Below are 23382 nucleotides of genomic sequence, written 5' to 3' on the forward strand. Positions count from 1 at the left end.
CCCAGCATCGGGACAGAAAGGCTGAAGGATTAGAATTTCAAGGTCATGTTGGCTTCATATTGAGACCAGAACCAAAGTGGGCCATAAACCCTGCGGGAATTTATCATTTGTTGTTTAAGGTAAACTGAATTTTTAAAACACGAAAAAGAATGGGAGGAATGGAGAGGGAAGGAAGAATTGAGAGTGGCCAAGGAAGGAGTCGAGGGGAGAGTTGAGAGGAATACACAGTATCGAGGAATCTCCTCCTCAAAAATAAACCAGGTCTCAGTGAAGGGGCAGGCGGAGAAGGCCGAGGGCCTGGAGGGTTCCTTACAGTCTTACAAGTGCAGGAGAGGGAATATAAGGAACATAGGGTGGAGTGAAGCATTGAGAATAAGAAAAGAGAGTTTGAATGAGGTCGTAAAAAGTTTAGCTGCTGGCATTGTTCCTGGTAAAATTTTGAAAACTGTGGTAGAAAGTAGGATAAGATATAGAAAAATATTTAAAATATCATCGAAAATTGAGATTTCCTGGTTCTTGAATCTTAAAGACTGATAGTAGGCAGGTTGGTAGTGCAAGATTTTAATCCCAGCTCTTAGGAGACAGAGGCAGGTGGATCTCTGAGTTCAAGGCCAGCCTGATCTACATAGTGAGTTCCAGGACAGCCAGGGCTACTCAGAAACCCAGTCTTAAATGATGGTTAGAGACTCATACTAACTGATGGGTGTACCTCAGGTCCTGACTGTAAGCAGCATTCTATATGGATCGCTTATAAATCCATGGAATCCCAAACCAGAGATCTATAAGAAAACACAGGGTGCCCACATTCACTCAGAGCTGGGTTTTCTCAATCTGGTCTGGAAGCAAGTTTATAAATAGGCTGAGGCTGGGGAAACATCCTCTAATGCACTGGCTAGGCCTGCACAGCAGATAGATCCACAGGCCCATGGCTGCATGCTGTAGGGGAATCAGTCTTGGAATGCCACTGTAACCAGTGCCGGCAAGACTTCCCCAGCTAGCACAGGCATCTTATACGGTGATGGGTGATGGCGCAACTGAGTGGTGCTGTGTGTGCTACAATCACAGACGGATTCCTTCCAAGTAGTTTAAAGCAGACAGCTCCGTATACCTTCAACCTGCCTTTCACCTTCAATCCTTAAGCAGGAGTAGTGTAAACCTTTCTTATTTCCTTTGGAAGGACATGGACTCTTTCTCTGGATCAGTCTTGATTGTAAGTTTCTCTTACATTGTCCCTCTCCTCACATGGTACATGGCCACAGTAGTCCAGGAGGCAAGCAGAAGAACCCAGAATGATTCTGGGCAGAACTCTTAGTAGTTCATGCCCATTTGACCTCTCTTTTCACGAAATGTTAGGAGAATGTCTAGGCCTTAGGCAGGCTCAGCAGTCCCATCCTGGGCACTGTGGCTGATACAACCATGGCTGAGAGCCCCGACCCTGACTGGGTGTTGAGCTCTACCTACCTAAAGTGTTTTAGATGTTTTCTTGTCTTTACTAACCAAACTTCTTTCCTCAAGGTACCCAAATTGCTGTCTGTTCTTTGTCCTGAGGAATCAATGATCCATCCATCAGCCCAGATTGCCAACAAACACCTGGTAAGTGCTGGTGTAAGCAGGACACAGATGAGACCGGCACTGGGGCTTGCTGACAATCTAGATTGGAGCCCTTTAGCCGTAGACCCTGTTAGCACAAGGGAAACCCCATCTCCATCTTGGTTCTAGAGCAGAGTCTCATTCAAGCAAACTTCTTAGGCTGGCAAGGTACCTCAGTGAACGTCACATACCTCAGTGGATGTCACATACCTCAGTGGACGTCATACGCCTCAGTGGACGTCACATACCTCAGTGGATGTCATATGCCACTAAGCCTGGCAACTTGAATTTACCTCTGGAACTTTCACAGTGGGAGAAGAGAAATGACTCTCAACAGCTGTTCTCTGACTTCTACACATGTATCGGCACGTACACACACATCTACACACACACACACACACACAAAGCATAAAAGATGAAGTCTTCCTAGCAGATGTGGTGGTACAGCTGTAATCTCACCATTGAAGCAGCTGAGCCGGGAAGATCCCAAATTCAAAGCCTGGCTGAGCTCTCCTGCCGGGTGCACTGCTGTCCTGGGAAAGACCTGGTCTCAGAAAGTAGAAGCAAGGGCTGGGGTTCTAGCTTAGTGGAGGAGCAGCTGCTTAGCCTGGGGACTCTCAGAGTTCTGTCCCCAGTGTCGCACACGAATGAAGAGTTCCTAAAGCTAGAGGTAGTGGCACATTGCAGCCATGGCATTCAGGAGGCTAAAGCAAGAGGACTGTGGGTTCTGCGCTAGCCTGCGATACATAGCAGGAGGAGACAAGCTCAGGGTTTCATAGTAAGGCCTTGTCTCCAAAGGCAGTGAAAAGGAGGAAAGAGCTAGGCGTGCTGCCACATGCTTGACTCCCAGAACTCAGCAGACACAGGCAGATTGGAGCTCTGTAAGTTTGAGGCCAACCTGGGCTACATAGCACGTTCCAAGGAATCCAGGGCTACATAGTGAGATCTTGCTCCCTCTGTCCCTCTACCCCCCAAAAAAGAAGACGAAGAGGAAGAGACTTCCTGAGGCCCAGCATGGCATTACATACCTATAATTGGAGCAGCAGGACCTGAGACAGGAGGATTGCAAGTTCCAAGCCCGCCTGGGATACCTAGTAAGACCTGTCTCAGAATAAAAAGAGGACAACGATTTCCAGTGCAAGTAATGACCCTATCTATAAACAGAGTCCATGTGATGTTGGCCTAGAACAGGAGCCTTCGAAGGCTCCTCTCCGACTTCCCAGTTTGAGCACTCCATTCAAGGGAGTACACCTAAAGGCTGTTCACAATAGTAACGTGTTTGTCTGGTTGGTTGGGTTTTGAATTTTGAGCCAGGACTCTTGATGTAGCTCTGTGTCCTGGAACTAACTGCTAAACCAGGTTGTCTGCAGCTCACAGAGACCGGCCTGCCTCTGCCTCCCTAGTGCTGAGGTTAAGGTGTGCCGCCATGCCTAGCTTAAACCTGCCATCAGCCACTCGGAAGGGGCAGGAGGATAAGATGGAGGCCAACCTGGGCTAAGTATACAAATATGGAAGTGCACACATATGTTGATTCGTTCAAATTTTCTTCTTGTCAGAGGAGGGCCCACGCTTCAGTGTTAGTTGGAGCTGGTATTAGGAATGCCGTTTGGTCCACTGGATCTTGAGAAATACTGCTAATCATCTACCCTAAGTTATTTCTATGAGAAGATCCCATCAGATGCCAGCTCAAAGGATGAGGGTGATTTCTAGTTGGATGAGATGGTCTTCTGTTTGCCTTTACAGATTGGAGCCGACAGCCTTATCGGGTCAGATACACAAGTTGGAGAGAAGTCATCTATTAAACGATCTGTCATTGGCTCATCCTGTGTCATCAGAGACAGAGTAACTGTTACCAACTGCCTTCTCATGAACTCTGTCACCGTGGAAGAAGGGTATGTCTCCCTCTGTACCTTTTTGAATAAGGCTTCTGGTAGCCCTAGAAGATTTGTCAGTCCCACTAAGCCCAGGAAGGGCTTGCTTTGGCGACCAGAAGGAAGGGGAGGGGAGGGGAGGGGAGGGGAGGGGAGGGGAGGGGAGGGGAGGGGAGGGGAGGGAAGGGAAGGGAAGGGAAGGGAAGGGAAGGGAAGGGAAGGGAAGGGAAGGAAGAAGCTTGGTGCCTTTGGAGTTTGATTTTTTTTTTTCCTCCGCAATGACATGAACTCTTAGAATATCACTTCTACCCTCCCACACTACAACACGGTGCTCCTGTGAGAAAGTGCTGAGAACTCTTCCTTGGGGTCCGACAATAGTGAGCCCTTCCCAGTGCTACAGTGACATTGTGCCAGTGCCTAAGTGTCACTTCCCCTGTAATATCCCAGGGCCTCCCTGAGGCAGAGGCACAGGAGGAGTGGACATACTGATACTGGGCTTTGAGGGCAAGCTTCTCTATACATTTTGGCTTTAACCCAGGCTGGCCTAGAACTTGCTATGTAGCCCAGTCTAGCCTCCTACCCATAAGCATCCTGCTTCAGACCCTGAATGCTGCAGTCACGCCCGACTGATAAACTGTCTAACTCTCAGGTATGCCCAACCTTTTGACATCATGACACAACCTTATCATCTACAAAGTTCACACTCAAAGACTACACACCTGGGGCTTAGGAGATGGCTCCATAGGTAAGAACACATGCTACCCAAGTGTGAGGACCTGACTTTGAGTCCTCAGTACACACAAAAGCCAGGCCTGGCCACATGTGACTTTAGCTGCAGCACCGGGATGGGGAGACAGATGGGTCCAGAGCCCACCATAGCCAGCCTGCCTGGCTGGAACAGCACTTCAGGTTCAGTGAGAGCTCATCTCAAGGGAATAAGGCCGAGCACAATAGAGCAGAGCAATCCCTATAACACGTCCAACTTTGTTAAAGTCCAAAGCTGGATGCTGGAGAGGTGGCCCTGCAGTTCAGAATGCTTACTTTCCTTCCAGAGGACCCAAGTGTGTTCCCAGCACCCAGGTCCAGCAGTTTGCAGTTGCCCATAGCTCCAGCGTCAGAGGGTCTAATGCCCTGCTCTGTTGCTGCAGGCACATCACATGTGTGCATACTTACACACAAACATCACATATATGAAAATTAAAAACTTGAAAGTAGAAGTACGACGTGCAGGATGAGGGATAGAGTTATTGAACGCTCGTCTAGCATGTATGTGCAAGGCCTTGGGTTTGATTCCAGCATCACAAAAATTGGGTAAGCAAGAAGAGCAGGAATTCAAGAGCATCTTCAACCACTCAGGGATTCAAAGCCAACCTGGAATGCATGAGAGTCTGCCTCAAAACAACAAAAGAAACGTTTGCTGAAACTGGATTTAAAACCATTTAAGCACAGTTCCTCAGCAGTGTAGTTGGACACTCCTGTAACCCAGGACTCCAGGGGCCAAGGGTAAGAGAATTCAAAGTTAAGACTGTCAGCATAAGATACATAGCAAGACCTTGTCTCAAAATAAAATAAAATGAAGCCAAGCCTATTGTCACACACCTTTAATTCCAGCACTTGGGCAGCAGAGGCAGGCAGAGCTCTGAGTTAGAGAACAGCCTGATCTACACAGTGACTTCCAGGACAGCCAGGTCTATGTAAAGTCAGAGTGTCTTTGTACAGCCCTGGCTATCCTGGAATCCTGGAATTCCCTTTGTAAATCTGGACAGCCTCAGACTCAAAGATCTGCCTGCTCCTGCCTCCCTAATGCTGGGATTAAGGTATCCAACTGCCAAAACAATTTTTAAACAATTTCTTTTTAAATCACGGGCTGGCTCACCACAGTAGCAGATTCTCAGCATTCAAGAGACAGATGCAGGAGGATTCATAGTTAGAAGTCAACCTGGGCTACATTGTGTCCAAAGAATAAGATCAAAAGTTTAGGAGGGATGGTATAACCCCTATTGGGCTGAATTTGTCTGGGGAGCTCAGGTGAATATTTGTTTGTGAAATGGGCCAGCTGGCCTTGCACCCCAGGATCAACAATCTCCCAGCTGCCCAAATAGTCCTGTACTACCTCACTCATCACAAAGCACTGGGGAAAACTTGTCAGTCCACAGTTCAAACACTGACTGATTGGGCTGGGAACCTTAATAAAGCACCTCCCTTCCAGGCAGGAGGACCCAAGTCTGATCTTCAGAGCCTGGGTCAGAAAAGAGAGAGAAGGCTGGAGAGGTGGCTCAGCGGTTAAAACCTCTTCCAGAGGTCCTGAGTTCAAATCCCAGCAACCACATGGTGGCTCACAACCATCTGTAATGAGATCTGATGCCCTCTTCTGGTCTAAAGACAGCTACATATTATATATGTACTCATATATAACAAATGAATAAATTTTTAAAAAATAGAAAAGAGGGAGAGCTGGAGAGACTGCTTGGCACCTAGGGACACTGGCTACTCTTCTAGAGGACCCCAATTTGAATCCTAGCATCCACATGTCACTGAGTCTGGTGAGTCTCTGTGGATTTGAGGCCAGCTAAGGTTACATAGACCTGTCTCCAAAAGTGGGGCAGGGGAGGGGGGCACACATATACTTTGGAGGCTGAGGCAGGAGAATCATTGAATTCAGAGCCAATCCAAACTAAGAGGGAGGTCCTATCTCAAAACAAAAAACAAAAAACAAACCTATAATTGGACCACACAGGACTAATGACCAGGAAGGCCTTGAGAGATTACCCAATCCTGCAAATTAGCGTCTGGTGATAAGATCAGGTATCTTATATCCCATATAAACCTTTCCCCATTATTTTGGGGTCACTTAGTTTTAATTATTTATGATAAACTTGAAAATGCTTATTAAAATGCAGACGTGTGAATTTTGATTGCCTTTTTGTTATGTCTGGACTGAATGTCAGAGTGGGGCATAAGTCTGTTTAGAAGGAACTCTCTCATCTCCATGGTGTGCTTGTTCCTGGCAGCAGTTATGGCTGCAGAGACCTTGTGAGCAGTGGGTTGGACTCCTGCCCAAGGTCCTCAGGGCCGGAGAAACACTGTGGGACCACCTTGGGAAGGGTGCAGGCGAGACTGTTCTGAGAAAGTTCCTGCCTATCTTTCTCATTTTCTGCCACTTTCTGTGACAGGCAATGTTCAAGAATCAAAAGTCTAGTGAGGGGCTAGGGAGATGGTAGAAAGGTAAATGCTAGGGGCTAGGGAGATGGTAGGATAGGTAAATGCTAGCTGTGCAGACTTGAGGACCTGGGTTCAGATCTCAGAACCCATGTAAAGAGGACATGATAGCCCATGTCTGTAATCTAGTGCTCCTTCAGCAAGATTCGATGCAGAGACTGCAGAGACCAGAATCCTCAGGAACTATAAGGCCAGCTAGCTTGGCTTCAGCAAAGAATCACAGAGGACCCTGTCTAGAAGAAAGATGGCAAGGACTGACGTCCATGCTGTCCTCTGACGTCAACACAAACATGCCCACACTCATGAACATAAATGTACACACAAATGTGGGGGGAGTAAAGGGGACTGGAGAAATGGCATACTGGCAGACACACACACACTAAACACATGATTGAGTCTATACATATCTACAAACACGCACAAATAAATATGTAATCGTTTTAAAATCTAGTCAAAGCCTTACTGTCAGGCCTGGAGTCCTGCTTTTCCAGAGGTCCTGAGTTCAATTCCCAGCAAGCTTATTTTGTTTGTGTGTTTGTTTTGGAGCCTGATCTCATGCAGCCCAGGCTGGTCTTGAAGAGCAGCAGATGCATTTAGTTGCTGAGCCATCTCTAGCCTGTTTTGTCACCGCTGTTTATTAATGTGTATAGCAAAGGTGACCTCTGAGTCCAGGAAAGAGTCACAGGTGCTTGTGGACGGCTGCCCACTTTGGAAACCTGATTGAGGTCATCTACAGTAGTGGTATGAGCTTTTAACCTCGGAGTCATCTCTCTAGCCCTTGTTTTCTCTTCACTTTTTATATTAAAACAGTCTGGCTGAGTTGCCTGAGTGGGCCTTGACTTCTTCTACTTAAGCCTCCCACATAGCTGGAATTACTGGTCTGTACTGCCAGGCCCAGCTTCCAGTCTCCTTTTTTCCAAACTCTTTTTTTTTTTTTTTTCCGGAGCTGGGGACCGAACCCAGGGCCTTGCGCTTGCTAGGCAAGCGCTCTACCACTGAGCTAAATCCCCAACCCCTTCCAAACTCTTTAATAGCACGTTGATTGCTTGGTTGGCTATAGACAGTTTTCCTATGTAGCCCAAGCTAACCTATATTTCATTTCGTAGCTAGCTGTGGATGGCCTCGAACTTCTAATTCTCCTGCCTCTATCTCCCACATGCTGGAATTGCAGGTATAAGACACCATGTTCAGTTTAAAGTGAACCATCTTAAAATCAGGTATGTGATACACAGCCTGCCTGTGTAATACCTTGGGAGCCTATGCTTGCTTGACCGTCAGTCCCTCTTGGCTCTTTCAGAACCATTGCAGTGCTGGTCAGGAAGCTCAGTGGTACAGTACTCTCCCAGGATGTGCAAGAGCCTAGGTCCAGTCTCCAGTATCAGAAGGGAAAGAGAGGACAAGAAAGCGACCCTTTAAAAAGGGATAAAGCCAGGTGGTGGTGGCACACACCTATAATCCCAGCACTTGGGAGGCAGATGCAGGCGGACCTCTGTAAGTTCAGGTCTAGCCTAGTCAACAGAGTGAGTCCCAGGACAGCCAGGGAGGTCTACAGGTGGGGGGGTGGGGGGTGGGATATACCAATGCTAGGCTGGTTTACGTGATGTTGAGGATCAAATCCAAACTATGCAAACTGAATCTCCTGCCTCATATCCATGGTCCATGTCAAGTAGCTCATAGCCACCTGTAACACCAGTTGCAGTGACTATTGACGCCCTCTCCTGGCCTTCAGGCACCTCCTCACTTGTTTGCAGGAACACACGCATACACATAAATAAAAATAAGATACATCTTTAAAGTGAAAAGGCGGGGTTGGGGATTTAACTCAGTGGTAGAGCGCTTGCCTAGCAAGCGCAGGGCCCTGGGTTCAGTCCCCAGCTCCGGAAAAAAATAAATAAATAAATAAAAATAAAGTGAAAAGGCTAGTCAAGGCAGAGCACACCTAAAATTCCAGTTTGGGGAGATGGAGACAGGGATCTCTAGGGCTTGTTGACTGGCTAGTTGGACAAAGTCAGTAAGCTCCAGGTTCAAATAGAGACCCTGTCTCGTTAAATGAAGAGCCGGCTTGTAAGACGGCTCAGCAGGTAGAGGGGCTTGCTGAACAATAAGGCAGGGAGAGATTGGGGATTTAGCTCAGTGGTAGAGCGCTTGCCTAGAAAGCGCAAGGCCCTGGGTTCGGTCCCCAGCTCCGGAAAAAAAAGAACCAAAAAAAAAAAAAAAGGTAGGGAATAATTGAGGAAGTACATGCCTGTGAGTGCACGCACACATGTGCACACAAGTATGTGTTATTTTCCTCTCTAGAATGAACTAATGGCCATGCGTGCGTGCATAACTAATACCAAGATGCAGAAACTGGCCAGTTCTCTAGGATTATAGGAACTTACCTTTCCTCCTTAGGTGCTCAGTGGGAAAAGTACAGTTCTTGCTGAAAATTGACAACTAAAGAGAGGTTGATACAGTCCTACCTCTCTGCCACCAATAGCATGAGCAGGTAGATACATGTTCTTCTGGTAAAATCCCCAGTTTCTGGGCTGAAGCTACAGTTCAGTGGTAGAGCTTACGTGTAACATTGGTAGACTGGTTGTGGTAGTTCATGTCTGTAATCTCAGCATTCAGGAGGCCGAGGCAAGAGGACTGCCTCAAGTATAAAGCCAGCCTGCACTACAGTATGAGACCCTGTCTCGAAAAATAAGAAACAGCTAGGTGATATATTGCATGCTTTTTTTTTTTTTTTTTTTTGGAGCTGGGGACCGAACCCAGGGCCTTGCGCTTCCTAGGCAAGCGCTCTACCACTGAGCTAAATCCCCAACCCCTATTGCATGCTTTTAATCCCAGCAGTTAGGAGGCAGAATTTGAGGCCAGTAAAAACAAAAAACAGAAGAAAGAAAAATTTCAGTAGGGCCTGGTTTTAAGTTCCAACACCAAAATATATAAAAATATATATAATGTGTGTGTTATGATACTAGAACAGAGCCCAAAGTCCACACTCTGCACTGGGTCACATGCCAGCCCTCCTTGGTGGTCTGGGCTTTTAGTTTTTATGGGTTTTTTTGTTTGTTTGTTTAGTTGGTTTTTTTGTTTTTGGGTTTTTTTGTTCTTTTGAGACAGTTTCGTTATGTAGTCTTAGCTGGCTTTGAACTTGCAGAAATCTGTCTGCCTTTGCTGGGATTAAAGACAATTTGTGATAACTGCAGTGAAAGTGAGGAACAGACAGACAGATGGTCAAAAGAAAGCATCATGCCCAGTGTTCTCCTTGAAACCTACGTAGAGCTGCTAAGCAGATGCCATGGGCTTCCTTCCCATCAACCCCTGCTATTCCCAGTCACACCTACAATCTCTGTGTGATCATCTATGTACCTCACAGCACGTTACACATAAACGAGATAAGGTGACCCATAACAACCTGAGTTAGAACTGCTAGACAGAAGGAAAAGCAGGCTCTGGGTTGCTGTGGAAATCTGACCTGTCATTCCAGCTACAGTTCTGTACAGTGACCATTCCCATCCACTTCCAGATTCCAATAGAGCCAGTGAGTAGTCTTTAATTATGTCTTTGTCAACAAAAGAAACAGCTCTCACCTCAAAGGAATAAGATGTGGTTTATTCTGGAGCCAAATATGAGTGGCCATGATCTTGGAACATAGATTTAGGTCTTCCCAAGTAAACACTTGTGAACTTTCTTTAGTAACAGAACAAAGAAAGGCATGAATCAAAAACACTTTTCCAATATGTTTAGTGGGTTACATGGGGTAGGCAGGTTACAGCAAGACCCTTAGGACTATGCTCTGGCCTTGAATGCTGTCTGACAGCCCTAATCTTCACTGGAAATTCGGCTTGTTAAGTTAATGCATTCCAAAGGTTTTTATCTGTTAGTCACAGGATGTTAGGTTCAGCATGGTGGTGTGCAAGAGCTAAAGATAGCCCAAAATAACTTGTAATTAGGCTGTGAACCTACAGTGTTCCAACCTTTCCACATCACTGAGGTCGTACCCAGTCAGCCTTTGCAGACACAGCTTCTTTCCAGGGATCCTCACTCACTGCCTCCTGTCTCCCTGGGTGTTTCTTGTCTGCCCATTGGCTGGCTGGCTGCTCACTGGCTTTGTGTGCCTCTGACTGACTGCCCGCCCACTGGCTAGCTGACTGTCTGCTGACTGCCCACTGACTGTTGTGTGCCTCTGACTGACTGACTGACTGACTGACTGACTGACTGCCCACTGGCTAGCTGACTGTCTGCTCACTGGTGGTGGTTTGCCCTCTCTGCCCACAGCTTCCCAGCTTTTGCCTGGCTCTAGAGCATACTTTTAGGATCTTAGCGGCTGGTAGGAAGCTACTGCCTTCAGATATCAGCTGGGGGCTGGAGAGATGGCTCAGCGGTCAAGAGCACTGACTGCTCTTCCAGAGGTCCTGAGTTCAATTCCCAGCAACCACATGGTGGCTCAGAACCATCTGTAATGGGATCTGATGCCCTCTTCTGGTGTGTCTGAAGACAGCTACAGTGTACTCGCATAACTAAAATAAATATATAAATAATAAATCTTTAAAAAAAAAAAGATATCAGCTGTTGCTTTAGCTAACTGGAAACCTGTTCCGTCTCTGGAACCCATGTATAGAAGGCATTCTGTACCTTCCTTTTTGCCCTCTGGAGGAATTTTCCCCAAGCATCCAGAACTACTGTAACTGCTGACTATAATTCTTTGCAATTTGGACAAGTTGCAGAGTTCTGGATTGTACCTTGTGGAACACCCACTGAATGTATCCTGAGACTGCCAAAAAGCAAACTAATACTTGTCCCATTCATACCACCCACAGAGACTCTTCAGCCTGCTAGAAGAACGGGCTTTAACTTTCCCTGGGGATGGAGATGGCATAGATAGCCTGTTTCCTGTTTTTCTCTCATCTACAGTGAAGTTGTCTGATGCAGAGAAGGTGCCTGGTGCTTTGGGTGCTCTCTCACGCTCACAATGATTGTCTGTAGGCTGCTCTGAATTCTAGTACCAGGGCAGAATTCAGTCACCTTATGTGGATGAGCTGCACCCCTAGGCTTTCGAGTTGTACGAGGGACTGGCAGTGCTGTAGCAGAGCCCTGCCTGGCATCTTGCCTGTGACATCAGCAAATCCTGTAGGTGTGGGCCATCCTCATTGAAGGCTCAACCTCATATGAATATATAAATAAGGCAGCTTTAGTAATCTTGATACCACTGGGCATGGTGGCCCACACTTTTAATCCCAGTATCTAGGAAACATAGGCACAAGGATCTGTGAGTTCAAGGCCAGCCTGGTCTACAAAGTCAGTTCCAGGACACCCAGGGCCTGCCTTGAAGAAGGCCTGTCTTGGAAAACAAAAACCAAAAAAACTACAATATGGATTCTAGTATCAGACAAAACTGGATTTAAATATGTTATTTACCTGTTACATGTTTTGGAATAAATGGTTTAAATTCTCTAAATCTGATCTTTTATCTGTAAAATGTGGGTGCAATTTTTACTGCATCAGATAAAAATGGTATTCAGAGAATCACTTAGATTTTCTCTAATTAAATACATAAAGTTCTCATCCTGGACCTACTAAAAAATACTGACGGAGGCCAAGACAAAAGATGTTCCTGTTTTTACATTGATTTCTAAAATTACTGTGTGTGTGTGTGTGTGTGTGTGTCTGTGTCTGTGTCTGTGTGTGTCTGTGTGTGTCTGTGTGTGTCTGTACCCATGGCAGGGGCAAGGCTGGGGTTGGGGTATATAGAGGTCAGAGGACAATTTTCTGGAACCAGCTCTCTTCTTCCACTTTTACATGGGTTTTGGGAGTTGAACTCAGGTCTCCAGGTTTACACAGCAAGTGCCTTTACCCACTGGAACACCTCAACAGCACTGCCCAGGTGACTTTTCAGATAAAACAACTAGATTCATCAAAACTCATTGCTATAATATATGGAATGTTTAGCATAGTACCTCGTGTATATGTGCAATAAATGTTGGTGATGGTTTTCAAAAAGACCTTTTCTGCCAGGCGTGCTGTGTGCTCTTTTAATACCAGCACTTGGTAGATCTCTGAGTTTGACACCAGCCTTATCTACAATAGTGAGTTTCAGGACAGCCAGGGCTTATGTAAAGAGAAACCCCCCCCCCCCCCCCGTCTCAAAAACAAAAAAAATGAAGACCTTTTCTGGCTGGTGAGGCAGCTCAGCAGGTAATATCGCTGTGCAAGCCCGAGGGCCTCTGCATGGCCCTCCAAATAAAATTTAAGATTAATAGTGAGTTGTAAACAAATAATCATCCAAGTGATGGTGGCACACGCCTATAATCCCAGCACTCCGGAGGCAGAGTCAGGCAGGTCTCTCAGTTCCAGGCCAGCCTGATATACAGAGTGAGTTACTGGACAGCCAGGGCTACACAGAAAACCCTGTGTTGAAAAATAAATAACTAGAAAACAAATAACTTAGAATGTATATACACTTCTCCCGCTCCTAATGAGTACCATTTTGTTTAGCTAGAGTCTATGGTAGGAGCTGTGTGAGCTCGCTGTTTCCACACTTGATCAGAAAGATTGTTAATTTCCGGGCCTCAGTGACACTTGTCCTGTGATCCTAGATAAGAAGATCATGATGAAGAGCCTTCAGACGGCCTCAGACTCCACCCTATAGCAAGAAGAGTTTGAATGGAACCTGTACCCAAAGACCTGGGAACCTAGAGAACTAAAGTCAAGCTAGAAGCCTGGCATAGTGGCACACAATACTTGAGAGGCAGACACACAACACACTCTTTGTGAGTTTGAGGCCACTACACAGTGTCTTCCAGATACCCAGAACCTATCATATAGAAAGAAAATCAACTCTCCAAAGCTGACCCCTGACCTACACACACACACACACACACACACACACACACACACATACACTAATAGATATATAATAAATTTTAGAAAACTTTAAAAAAGGACTTGGCTGCTGGGTATTTGCACATGCTCACAGTCCGAGCACTTGGTAGGTAGAGCAGTGGTGGTGCACACTTATTCCCAGTACTCAGGAATCAGAGGCAGACAGATCTCTTGAGTTCCAGGATAGCCAGGGCTACCCAGAAAGACCCTGTCTCAAAACACCAAGAGTTCCAGGTCATTCTTGGCTGCATGGTGAGTTCAAGGCCAGCCTGCCTCAAAAATAAAAACCAGGCACATCATTTAGTGGTAAGCGGCTTGTCCAACATGTTTAAGCCCTAGATTTAGTCTCCATTGCCCAAGAAGAAGAGAGGGAGAAGTCAAATAAGTGCTTGTAAAAATCATGAATGGAACCCTGCTCTGAAATTCTCTACAGCCAATTTCTCCCTTTGTGCCATTCTGTCCTCTAATAATAACTTGAGTCATGTAGCCACCAATCGGACTGACCAGTGGCTCTCGCCTTCAGAAAAGCCTGAACTTGCTGGCTGGTTTTGTGGCCTGGGTCCTCTAACGTGGCTTCTTGGTTGGCTGCTGTATTTCAGGAGCAGCATCCATGGCAGCGTCATCTGCAACAACGCCGTGGTCGAGGCGGGCGCGGAGATCAGGGACTGTTTAATTGGAAGTGGTCAGAGGATTGAAGCCAAAGGTAAGTCATGGAAGCCATTTTATCTGTCACCTTAGCACAGATAGTGCTTAGTGGGTAACACAACAAGCAGGCTCACGTTTCCGAGTGAAGACAAACTTACAGTCTTCTCTGGAGAGCAGTTGACAGAATTATCAAATGTTAGTCCTGTTTCTAGGAATATAACTTATAAGTTTTCTCATAGACATGTACAACCATACTGTCAAAATCTGAAAATGTAACAAGAGATATTGTCCAGACTCACACCAATACTTTGTATTTGTTTCTGGGCATGGCAGAGGCGGCCAGTCATGCAGCATTGGTTCTGGAATGTGCTGTGGCCTCCTGAGGACTGTGACCACTCATCTGCTTTGGGGTGTGTGTGTGTGTGTGTGTGTGTGTGTGTGTGTGTGTGTGTGTGTGTGTGTGTGTGTTGTTTGGTTTTGTTTTGGAGGGGATTTTTTGGTTTGGTTTTTGTTGGATTAATTTGGTTTTGGTTTTTCTTTTTTTGTTGTTGTTGTTGTTTAAGATTTATTTATTTTATGTATATGAGAACACTGTCTCTGTCTTTAGACACCAGAAGAGGGCATCAGATTCCATTGCAGATGGTTGTGAGCCACCATGTAGTTGCTGGGAATTGAACTCAGGACTCTGGAAGAGCAGTCAGTGCTTTTTTTTTTTAATTCTTTTTTTTTTTTTTTTCGGAGCTGGGGACCGAACCTAGGGCTTGCGCTTGCTAGGCAAGTACTCTACCACTGAGCTAAATCCCCAACCCCACAGTCAGTGCTCTTAACCACTGAGCCATTCTCTCCAGCCCTGGCTTTGGTTTTTCAAGACAGGGTTTCTCTGTCTTATTTCTGTCTGTCCTGGATCTCGCCCTGTAGATCAGGCTGGTCTTGAACTCAAAGAGATCCACCTGCCTCTGCCTCCTGAGTGCTGGGATTAATAGCACATGCTATCACTGCCTAGCGTGTGTTGCTTATTTTAAGCAGAGCAAACAAAAGTAAGGAACTAAAAGTAGGAGGAACTTCAAGGAGGAATCCGTATCTGTTTTTTAAGGAAGATGATCCCCTAGATTTAATCTGGCAATGGGGTTAGCAGGTCTTCAGGCATAACCTGGAGAACCATTCTCAGCTCCTTAGAAGTGTGGCTGTAGGGGCTGGAGAGATGGCTCAGAGGTTAAGAGCACTGACTGCTCTTCCAGAGGTCCTGAGTTCAATTCCCAGCAACCACATGGTGGCTCACAACCATCTATAATCAGGTCTGGTGCCCTCTTCTGGCCTGCAGGCATACATGCAGACAGAAAGCTGTATGATGTATACATAATAAATAAATGTTTCAAAAAAAAAAAAAAAAAAAAAAGAAGTGTGGCTGTAGGGGTTGGGGATTTAGCTCAGTGGTAGGGCGCTTGCCTAGGAAGCACAAGGCCCTGGGTTCAGTCCCCAGCTCCAAAAAAAAAGAACCAAAAAAAAAAAAAAAAAAGAAGAAGTGTGGCTGTAAACTGCTTTAAACTTACTCTGCTGTACAGCGTGTAAGAAGACAGGCGGAAAGCGTAACATCTGTGCTGCTGTTGCACACGTGTGCATCTCTCACCACTCTGGCAGCGACTGTAGTTCACGGGACTCACAGCTGTGTAAGATTATTGATAAAACCGTGAGGTGGGGACTGGGAGGGAGGGCAGCAATCAGGGTGTAAAGTGAATACATTAATTAATGGGAAACAAAAAAACTGTTGATAAACTCCTTCCCTTAGCAGCCTACATAGCACCTTCTAGTCCTATGACAGCTAGCCATGAGGGGAAAAGATTCCTGGTCAATAACAACTTGGTTTTTCTGTGCACTGTGACCAAATGTATGGTGTTTTCAGTAGTAGAGCCTCACCATCAGTTCTGGTGAACAGCCAAGAGCAGCAGCCAATAGCCTGTTGGGAGTGGGCGTTGTTTGTTTGTTTGTTTGTTTGTTTGTTTGTTAGTATCGGGCATGTTGACACATGGCTTTAATTCCAGCATCCAGGAGGTGGTGGCAGGCAGATCTCTGTAAATTGGTGAATTCATATAGTGAGTGCTAAGCCACCCAAGGCTACAACATAGTGAAATCCATTTCCAAAGGGTCCAGAGAGATTACTCTGCAGTTAATACTTGACCATTCCTGCAGAGGATTGACATTGAGTTCCCAGCACCCACGAGGCAGCTCTCGACTACCTATAACTCTAGCTCCAGGAAATCCGATGCCTCTTCTGGTTTCTGTGGTTACGAAGTGCTCATGTACTATACTGCACATACATACATTCAGGCAAACACTCATACTATGAAATTAATTTAATCTGATGAATAAAGTAGCCAGGCATGGACGCACATACTTGGAAAGCAACTCCAGAGAGATTAGGAATTGTCTTAGTGTTTACTGCTGGGAACAGACACCATGACCAAGGCAACTCTTATAATGGGCAACATTTAATTGGGGCTGGCTTACAGGTTCTGAGGTTCAGGCCATTATCATCAAGGTGGGAAACACAGCAGCATCCAGGCAGGCTGGAGGAGCTGAGAGTTTTGTATCTTGTTCCAAAGGCAAACAGGAGAAGGTTCTCAAAGCCCAACCCCATTGGGACACACTTCTTCAACAAGGCCACACCTCCTAACAGTGCCACTCCCTGGGCCAAGCATATTCAAACCACCACAGGAATGGGGGCCATTTTCCTCTACCAGTGTGTTGTAGGTCAGCCTAAGCTACAAAATAAATCATTGTAGCACTCAAGACCTGTTTCTTAGGGGCCTAGAGGCAGCTCAGTACTTCCTGTGTGAGTGTGAGGACCTGAGTTCAGATCCCAGCACCCACGTAAAAGCTGAGCATGGTGGCCGTCATCTGATATGCCAGCGCTGCGGCACAGAAACAGGCAGACCTCAGTCTAGCCCAGAAGGCAAGCTGTGAGTTCATTGAGAGACCCTGTCCTTAAAAAGACGGTAGGAACACAAGACATGGTGGCTCACTCCCTGAGTCCCAGGAGACAGGCTAGCCAGAGAAGCATGATGAGATTATCAATAAAATGAAATTAAAGTAACAGCAACAATAGTAAGGTGATGTCTAACCAACTCCCCTTTCTAGCACTGCTTACATAGCAATCCAGCTCCCTTTGTGACAGCACTGGGCTTCACACCTGACTCCTGACTCCAGCTAAACACTCTTGGATTCTGCAAAGCCCTGGCAGCCAAGCCTGAGCTCCTCAGGTAGCAGATGGCCACAGTGGCCATGAGAAGCAGGGAGACTGACAGGGAGCTTCTGCATTCTACACACTAGCAACGGCAAAGTGTGCGCCTCTGCTCTGTTGATCTACTGTCACTTAACTCCTAAAGTGGGCCTGGAAACTCAAAGTTTTCACCCTTTTGACGTAGATCAAGTTCTGGTTGGTAAGAACTCTTGCTGATTTTAGCAGTGCCTCCACCTTTCTTTTTTTTTTTTTTTTTTTTTAATTTTTTTATTATTTTTATTTATTTGAGTACACACTAGCTGTCTTCAGACGCACCAGAAGAGGGCATTGGATCCTATTTACAGATGGTTGTGAGCCACCATGTGGTTGCTGGGAATTGAACTCAGGTCCTCTGGAAGAGCAGTCGGAGCTCTTAACCTCTGAGCCATCTCTCCAGCTCCCTCCACCTTTCATTTGTAGCCTGATGAATCTCTGTCACCTCGGCTTTGCCTCAGTTACTATATTCCATTGTAGCCTTTGGGGTCCCTATTTATTTGTGTTGAGGTGTGTGTGAGTGCAGCTGTGTGCCCAGATCATGTGTGGAGGTCAAAGGACAACTTTCAGGACTTGGTTTTCTCCTCCCTCCGTGTTTCTAGGTGGGCTCTCTGCTGTCTTTAGGCTAGCTGGCCTGCAAATTTTCAGTTGGTTCGCCTGTTTCCACCTCCCATCTTGCTGCGGGGGATGCTGGGATTACAGACAAGAGCCACCACACCTGGCTTTTTACATGGATTCCAGGGACCAAAATCAGGTCCTGAAGCTTGTGTGTGTTCTTCAGCCTTGAACAGCGGATGCACTGTCCCCTGCTAGGCCATCTTTGCGATCCGATCTGAACCTGATTCTAGCCCAGAGCCTTCCTTCTCCTTTCTCACTTCAGCTCCTCATGTCAGCAGTCCAAATCTCACAGCAGCTCAGGAAACAGACCGAACACCATAGGATAATATATTTTGAAAGAGAGACTACATTCACATACTGTTAGTCTCTGGGTCTGATTTGTAAATCTTATTACAAGTATGTATTTATAGGAAAAAAGGAGGCTGGAGAGATGGCTCAGGGGTTAAGAGCACTGACTGCTCTTCCAGAGGTCCTGAGTTCAGTTCCCAGAAAACACAACCATCTGTAATGGGATCTGATGCCCTCTACTGGTGTGTCTGGAGACAGCTACAGTGTGCTCACTGTATAAAATAAATTTTACCTATAATTCTTAGTAACAGATTTCAAACTACTGTGAGCCCAAAGGGCAGTGCCTTTTTTTTTTTTTTTTTTTTTTTTTTTTTTCGGAGCTGGGGACCGAACCCAGGGCCTTGCGCTTCCTAGGTAAGCGCTCTACCACTGAGCTAAATCCCCAGCCCCCTAAAATAAATTTTAAAAAGGAAAAAGAAAGCTGGGGGTGTGGCGGTACATGCCTCTAATTCGAGCACTTGTGGGGCAGAGGCAAGCAGATCTCTGAGTTTAAGACCAACCTGGCCCAGAGAGAGAATTCTAGGACTGTCAGGGGGAAAAGACAAAAACAAAACAACCCGCATAATTAAAAAAAAAAAAAATATATATATATATATATATATACATACATATATATATATTTGCTTGTGGAAACGCTGTTCGTCTTTAATGGTGCTTTTCACGCCATACTCATACCATGTAAGCGTCCATGGCGCTGGGTATACAGGGTCAGTCCCATCCTTGTGTGGGCAGATGCTCCCTCGCAGGCTCTTTTGACGGGAACATGTCATCTCTAGAGGCAGCTGGATCTAGAGTGATTTTATTTGCTGAAAACCTTTCTTTTTTTTTTTTATTCTGTAGCTAAACGCATGAACGAGGTGATCGTGGGAAATGACCAGCTCATGGAGATCTGAATCCTGAACAAGTCTGACCCCTTCCTTTTGGCCCCAAAACTACAGATGTTGGCTGGCCCACCTGTTTGACTCTGTATTTATTTTTCAATAAAGAAGAATTTCCAGGCTGTAGGTGTGGCTCAGTGGTAAAGTGCTTGCCTAGCATGCACAGGGTCCTAGGTTCCAGCCCTGCCCTGAAAACAAAACAAAAAGAAACAAAGACTTGCGAAGGCGCAGGTGGCACCGTCCCAGCTTCGTGGCATGTGGGCGCCAGGTGTGATGGTGTGTGTTTGTGGTTGTGTAGAATCTTCAGAGAACAGTGGCACACTGTACACACAGGGGGCCGTGTATGCCAAGGCTTGCAGACAGGAAGCAGCTGTCCGGCGGCCTCTGAGGACTACTTTCTGACTGGTCAACGCACCCCAGTCTGTGAAGGGCCTTCCATCTGAGGCTGAGCGTGTGGAAACTCCACATGCAAACAGTGGAAACAGGAGGATCAAAAGTTAAAAGCCGCCAGGGCTGGAGAGATGGCTCAGCAGCTAAGAGCACAGGCTGCTCTTCCAGAGGTCCTGAGTTCAAGTCCCAGCAACCACATGGTGGCTCACAACCATCTGTAATGGAATCCAATACCCTCTTCTGGTGATGGTGTCTGAAGACAGTGACAGTGTACCCACATACATGAAATAACTAAATAAATAAATCTTTAAACAAAAAAAAGTTTAAAGCCATCCTCTGGTACTTAGTTGAGTTCAAGGTTAGCCTAAGCTATCTAAGACCCTCTCTCTCTCAAAAAAAAAAAACACAACAACAACTGGGCTGGAGAGATAGCTCAGTGGTTAAGAGCACTGACTGCTCTTCCAGAGGTCCTGAGTTCAAATCCCAGCAACCACATGGTGGCTCACAACCATCTATAATCAGGTCTGGTGCCCTCTTCTGGCCTGCAGGCATACATGCAGACAGAAAGCTGTATGATGTATACATAATAAATAAATGTTTCAAAAAAAAAAAAAAAAAAAAAAGAAGTGTGGCTGTAGGGGTTGGGGATTTAGCTCAGTGGTAGGGCGCTTGCCTAGGAAGCACAAGGCCCTGGGTTCAGTCCCCAGCTCCAAAAAAAAAGAACCAAAAAAAAAAAAAAAAAAGAAGAAGTGTGGCTGTAAACTGCTTTAAACTTACTCTGCTGTACAGCGTGTAAGAAGACAGGCGGAAAGCGTAACATCTGTGCTGCTGTTGCACACGTGTGCATCTCTCACCACTCTGGCAGCGACTGTAGTTCACGGGACTCACAGCTGTGTAAGATTATTGATAAAACCGTGAGGTGGGGACTGGGAGGGAGGGCAGCAATCAGGGTGTAAAGTGAATACATTAATTAATGGGAAACAAAAAAACTGTTGATAAACTCCTTCCCTTAGCAGCCTACATAGCACCTTCTAGTCCTATGACAGCTAGCCATGAGGGGAAAAGATTCCTGGTCAATAACAACTTGGTTTTTCTGTGCACTGTGACCAAATGTATGGTGTTTTCAGTAGTAGAGCCTCACCATCAGTTCTGGTGAACAGCCAAGAGCAGCAGCCAATAGCCTGTTGGGAGTGGGCGTTGTTTGTTTGTTTGTTTGTTTGTTTGTTTGTTAGTATCGGGCATGTTGACACATGGCTTTAATTCCAGCATCCAGGAGGTGGTGGCAGGCAGATCTCTGTAAATTGGTGAATTCATATAGTGAGTGCTAAGCCACCCAAGGCTACAACATAGTGAAATCCATTTCCAAAGGGTCCAGAGAGATTACTCTGCAGTTAATACTTGACCATTCCTGCAGAGGATTGACATTGAGTTCCCAGCACCCACGAGGCAGCTCTCGACTACCTATAACTCTAGCTCCAGGAAATCCGATGCCTCTTCTGGTTTCTGTGGTTACGAAGTGCTCATGTACTATACTGCACATACATACATTCAGGCAAACACTCATACTATGAAATTAATTTAATCTGATGAATAAAGTAGCCAGGCATGGACGCACATACTTGGAAAGCAACTCCAGAGAGATTAGGAATTGTCTTAGTGTTTACTGCTGGGAACAGACACCATGACCAAGGCAACTCTTATAATGGGCAACATTTAATTGGGGCTGGCTTACAGGTTCTGAGGTTCAGGCCATTATCATCAAGGTGGGAAACACAGCAGCATCCAGGCAGGCTGGAGGAGCTGAGAGTTTTGTATCTTGTTCCAAAGGCAAACAGGAGAAGGTTCTCAAAGCCCAACCCCATTGGGACACACTTCTTCAACAAGGCCACACCTCCTAACAGTGCCACTCCCTGGGCCAAGCATATTCAAACCACCACAGGAATGGGGGCCATTTTCCTCTACCAGTGTGTTGTAGGTCAGCCTAAGCTACAAAATAAATCATTGTAGCACTCAAGACCTGTTTCTTAGGGGCCTAGAGGCAGCTCAGTACTTCCTGTGTGAGTGTGAGGACCTGAGTTCAGATCCCAGCACCCACGTAAAAGCTGAGCATGGTGGCCGTCATCTGATATGCCAGCGCTGCGGCACAGAAACAGGCAGACCTCAGTCTAGCCCAGAAGGCAAGCTGTGAGTTCATTGAGAGACCCTGTCCTTAAAAAGACGGTAGGAACACAAGACATGGTGGCTCACTCCCTGAGTCCCAGGAGACAGGCTAGCCAGAGAAGCATGATGAGATTATCAATAAAATGAAATTAAAGTAACAGCAACAATAGTAAGGTGATGTCTAACCAACTCCCCTTTCTAGCACTGCTTACATAGCAATCCAGCTCCCTTTGTGACAGCACTGGGCTTCACACCTGACTCCTGACTCCAGCTAAACACTCTTGGATTCTGCAAAGCCCTGGCAGCCAAGCCTGAGCTCCTCAGGTAGCAGATGGCCACAGTGGCCATGAGAAGCAGGGAGACTGACAGGGAGCTTCTGCATTCTACACACTAGCAACGGCAAAGTGTGCGCCTCTGCTCTGTTGATCTACTGTCACTTAACTCCTAAAGTGGGCCTGGAAACTCAAAGTTTTCACCCTTTTGACGTAGATCAAGTTCTGGTTGGTAAGAACTCTTGCTGATTTTAGCAGTGCCTCCACCTTTCTTTTTTTTTTTTTTTTTTTTAATTTTTTTATTATTTTTATTTATTTGAGTACACACTAGCTGTCTTCAGACGCACCAGAAGAGGGCATTGGATCCTATTTACAGATGGTTGTGAGCCACCATGTGGTTGCTGGGAATTGAACTCAGGTCCTCTGGAAGAGCAGTCGGAGCTCTTAACCTCTGAGCCATCTCTCCAGCTCCCTCCACCTTTCATTTGTAGCCTGATGAATCTCTGTCACCTCGGCTTTGCCTCAGTTACTATATTCCATTGTAGCCTTTGGGGTCCCTATTTATTTGTGTTGAGGTGTGTGTGAGTGCAGCTGTGTGCCCAGATCATGTGTGGAGGTCAAAGGACAACTTTCAGGACTTGGTTTTCTCCTCCCTCCGTGTTTCTAGGTGGGCTCTCTGCTGTCTTTAGGCTAGCTGGCCTGCAAATTTTCAGTTGGTTCGCCTGTTTCCACCTCCCATCTTGCTGCGGGGGATGCTGGGATTACAGACAAGAGCCACCACACCTGGCTTTTTACATGGATTCCAGGGACCAAAATCAGGTCCTGAAGCTTGTGTGTGTTCTTCAGCCTTGAACAGCGGATGCACTGTCCCCTGCTAGGCCATCTTTGCGATCCGATCTGAACCTGATTCTAGCCCAGAGCCTTCCTTCTCCTTTCTCACTTCAGCTCCTCATGTCAGCAGTCCAAATCTCACAGCAGCTCAGGAAACAGACCGAACACCATAGGATAATATATTTTGAAAGAGAGACTACATTCACATACTGTTAGTCTCTGGGTCTGATTTGTAAATCTTATTACAAGTATGTATTTATAGGAAAAAAGGAGGCTGGAGAGATGGCTCAGGGGTTAAGAGCACTGACTGCTCTTCCAGAGGTCCTGAGTTCAGTTCCCAGAAAACACAACCATCTGTAATGGGATCTGATGCCCTCTACTGGTGTGTCTGGAGACAGCTACAGTGTGCTCACTGTATAAAA

At 46.2% G+C, this 23382-nt stretch overlaps 1 protein-coding gene across 4 annotated transcripts in view; it reads left to right on the top strand.

The window, feature by feature from the left end:
* Eif2b3 (eukaryotic translation initiation factor 2B subunit gamma) overlaps positions 1 to 19433 on the top strand; it is a 66513-nt gene extending 47080 nt beyond the window's left edge. For all 4 annotated transcript variants that reach the window (XM_006238630.4, NM_133609.2, XM_063287117.1 and 1 more), the window contains 4 exons: positions 1516 to 1593; positions 3334 to 3482; positions 14147 to 14250; positions 19270 to 19433. In XM_006238630.4, coding sequence (XP_006238692.1) covers positions 1516 to 1593; positions 3334 to 3482; positions 14147 to 14250; positions 19270 to 19322 — 384 coding nt within the window. In that variant the 3' untranslated portion in view covers positions 19323 to 19433. The remainder of the gene's footprint in view (positions 1 to 1515; positions 1594 to 3333; positions 3483 to 14146; positions 14251 to 19269) is intronic.
* The last annotated feature ends 3949 nt before the right edge of the window (positions 19434 to 23382 follow it).

Source organism: Rattus norvegicus, chromosome 5 (assembly GCF_036323735.1).
Source record: "Rattus norvegicus strain BN/NHsdMcwi chromosome 5, GRCr8, whole genome shotgun sequence".
NCBI classification, from domain to species: domain Eukaryota; kingdom Metazoa; phylum Chordata; class Mammalia; order Rodentia; family Muridae; genus Rattus; species Rattus norvegicus.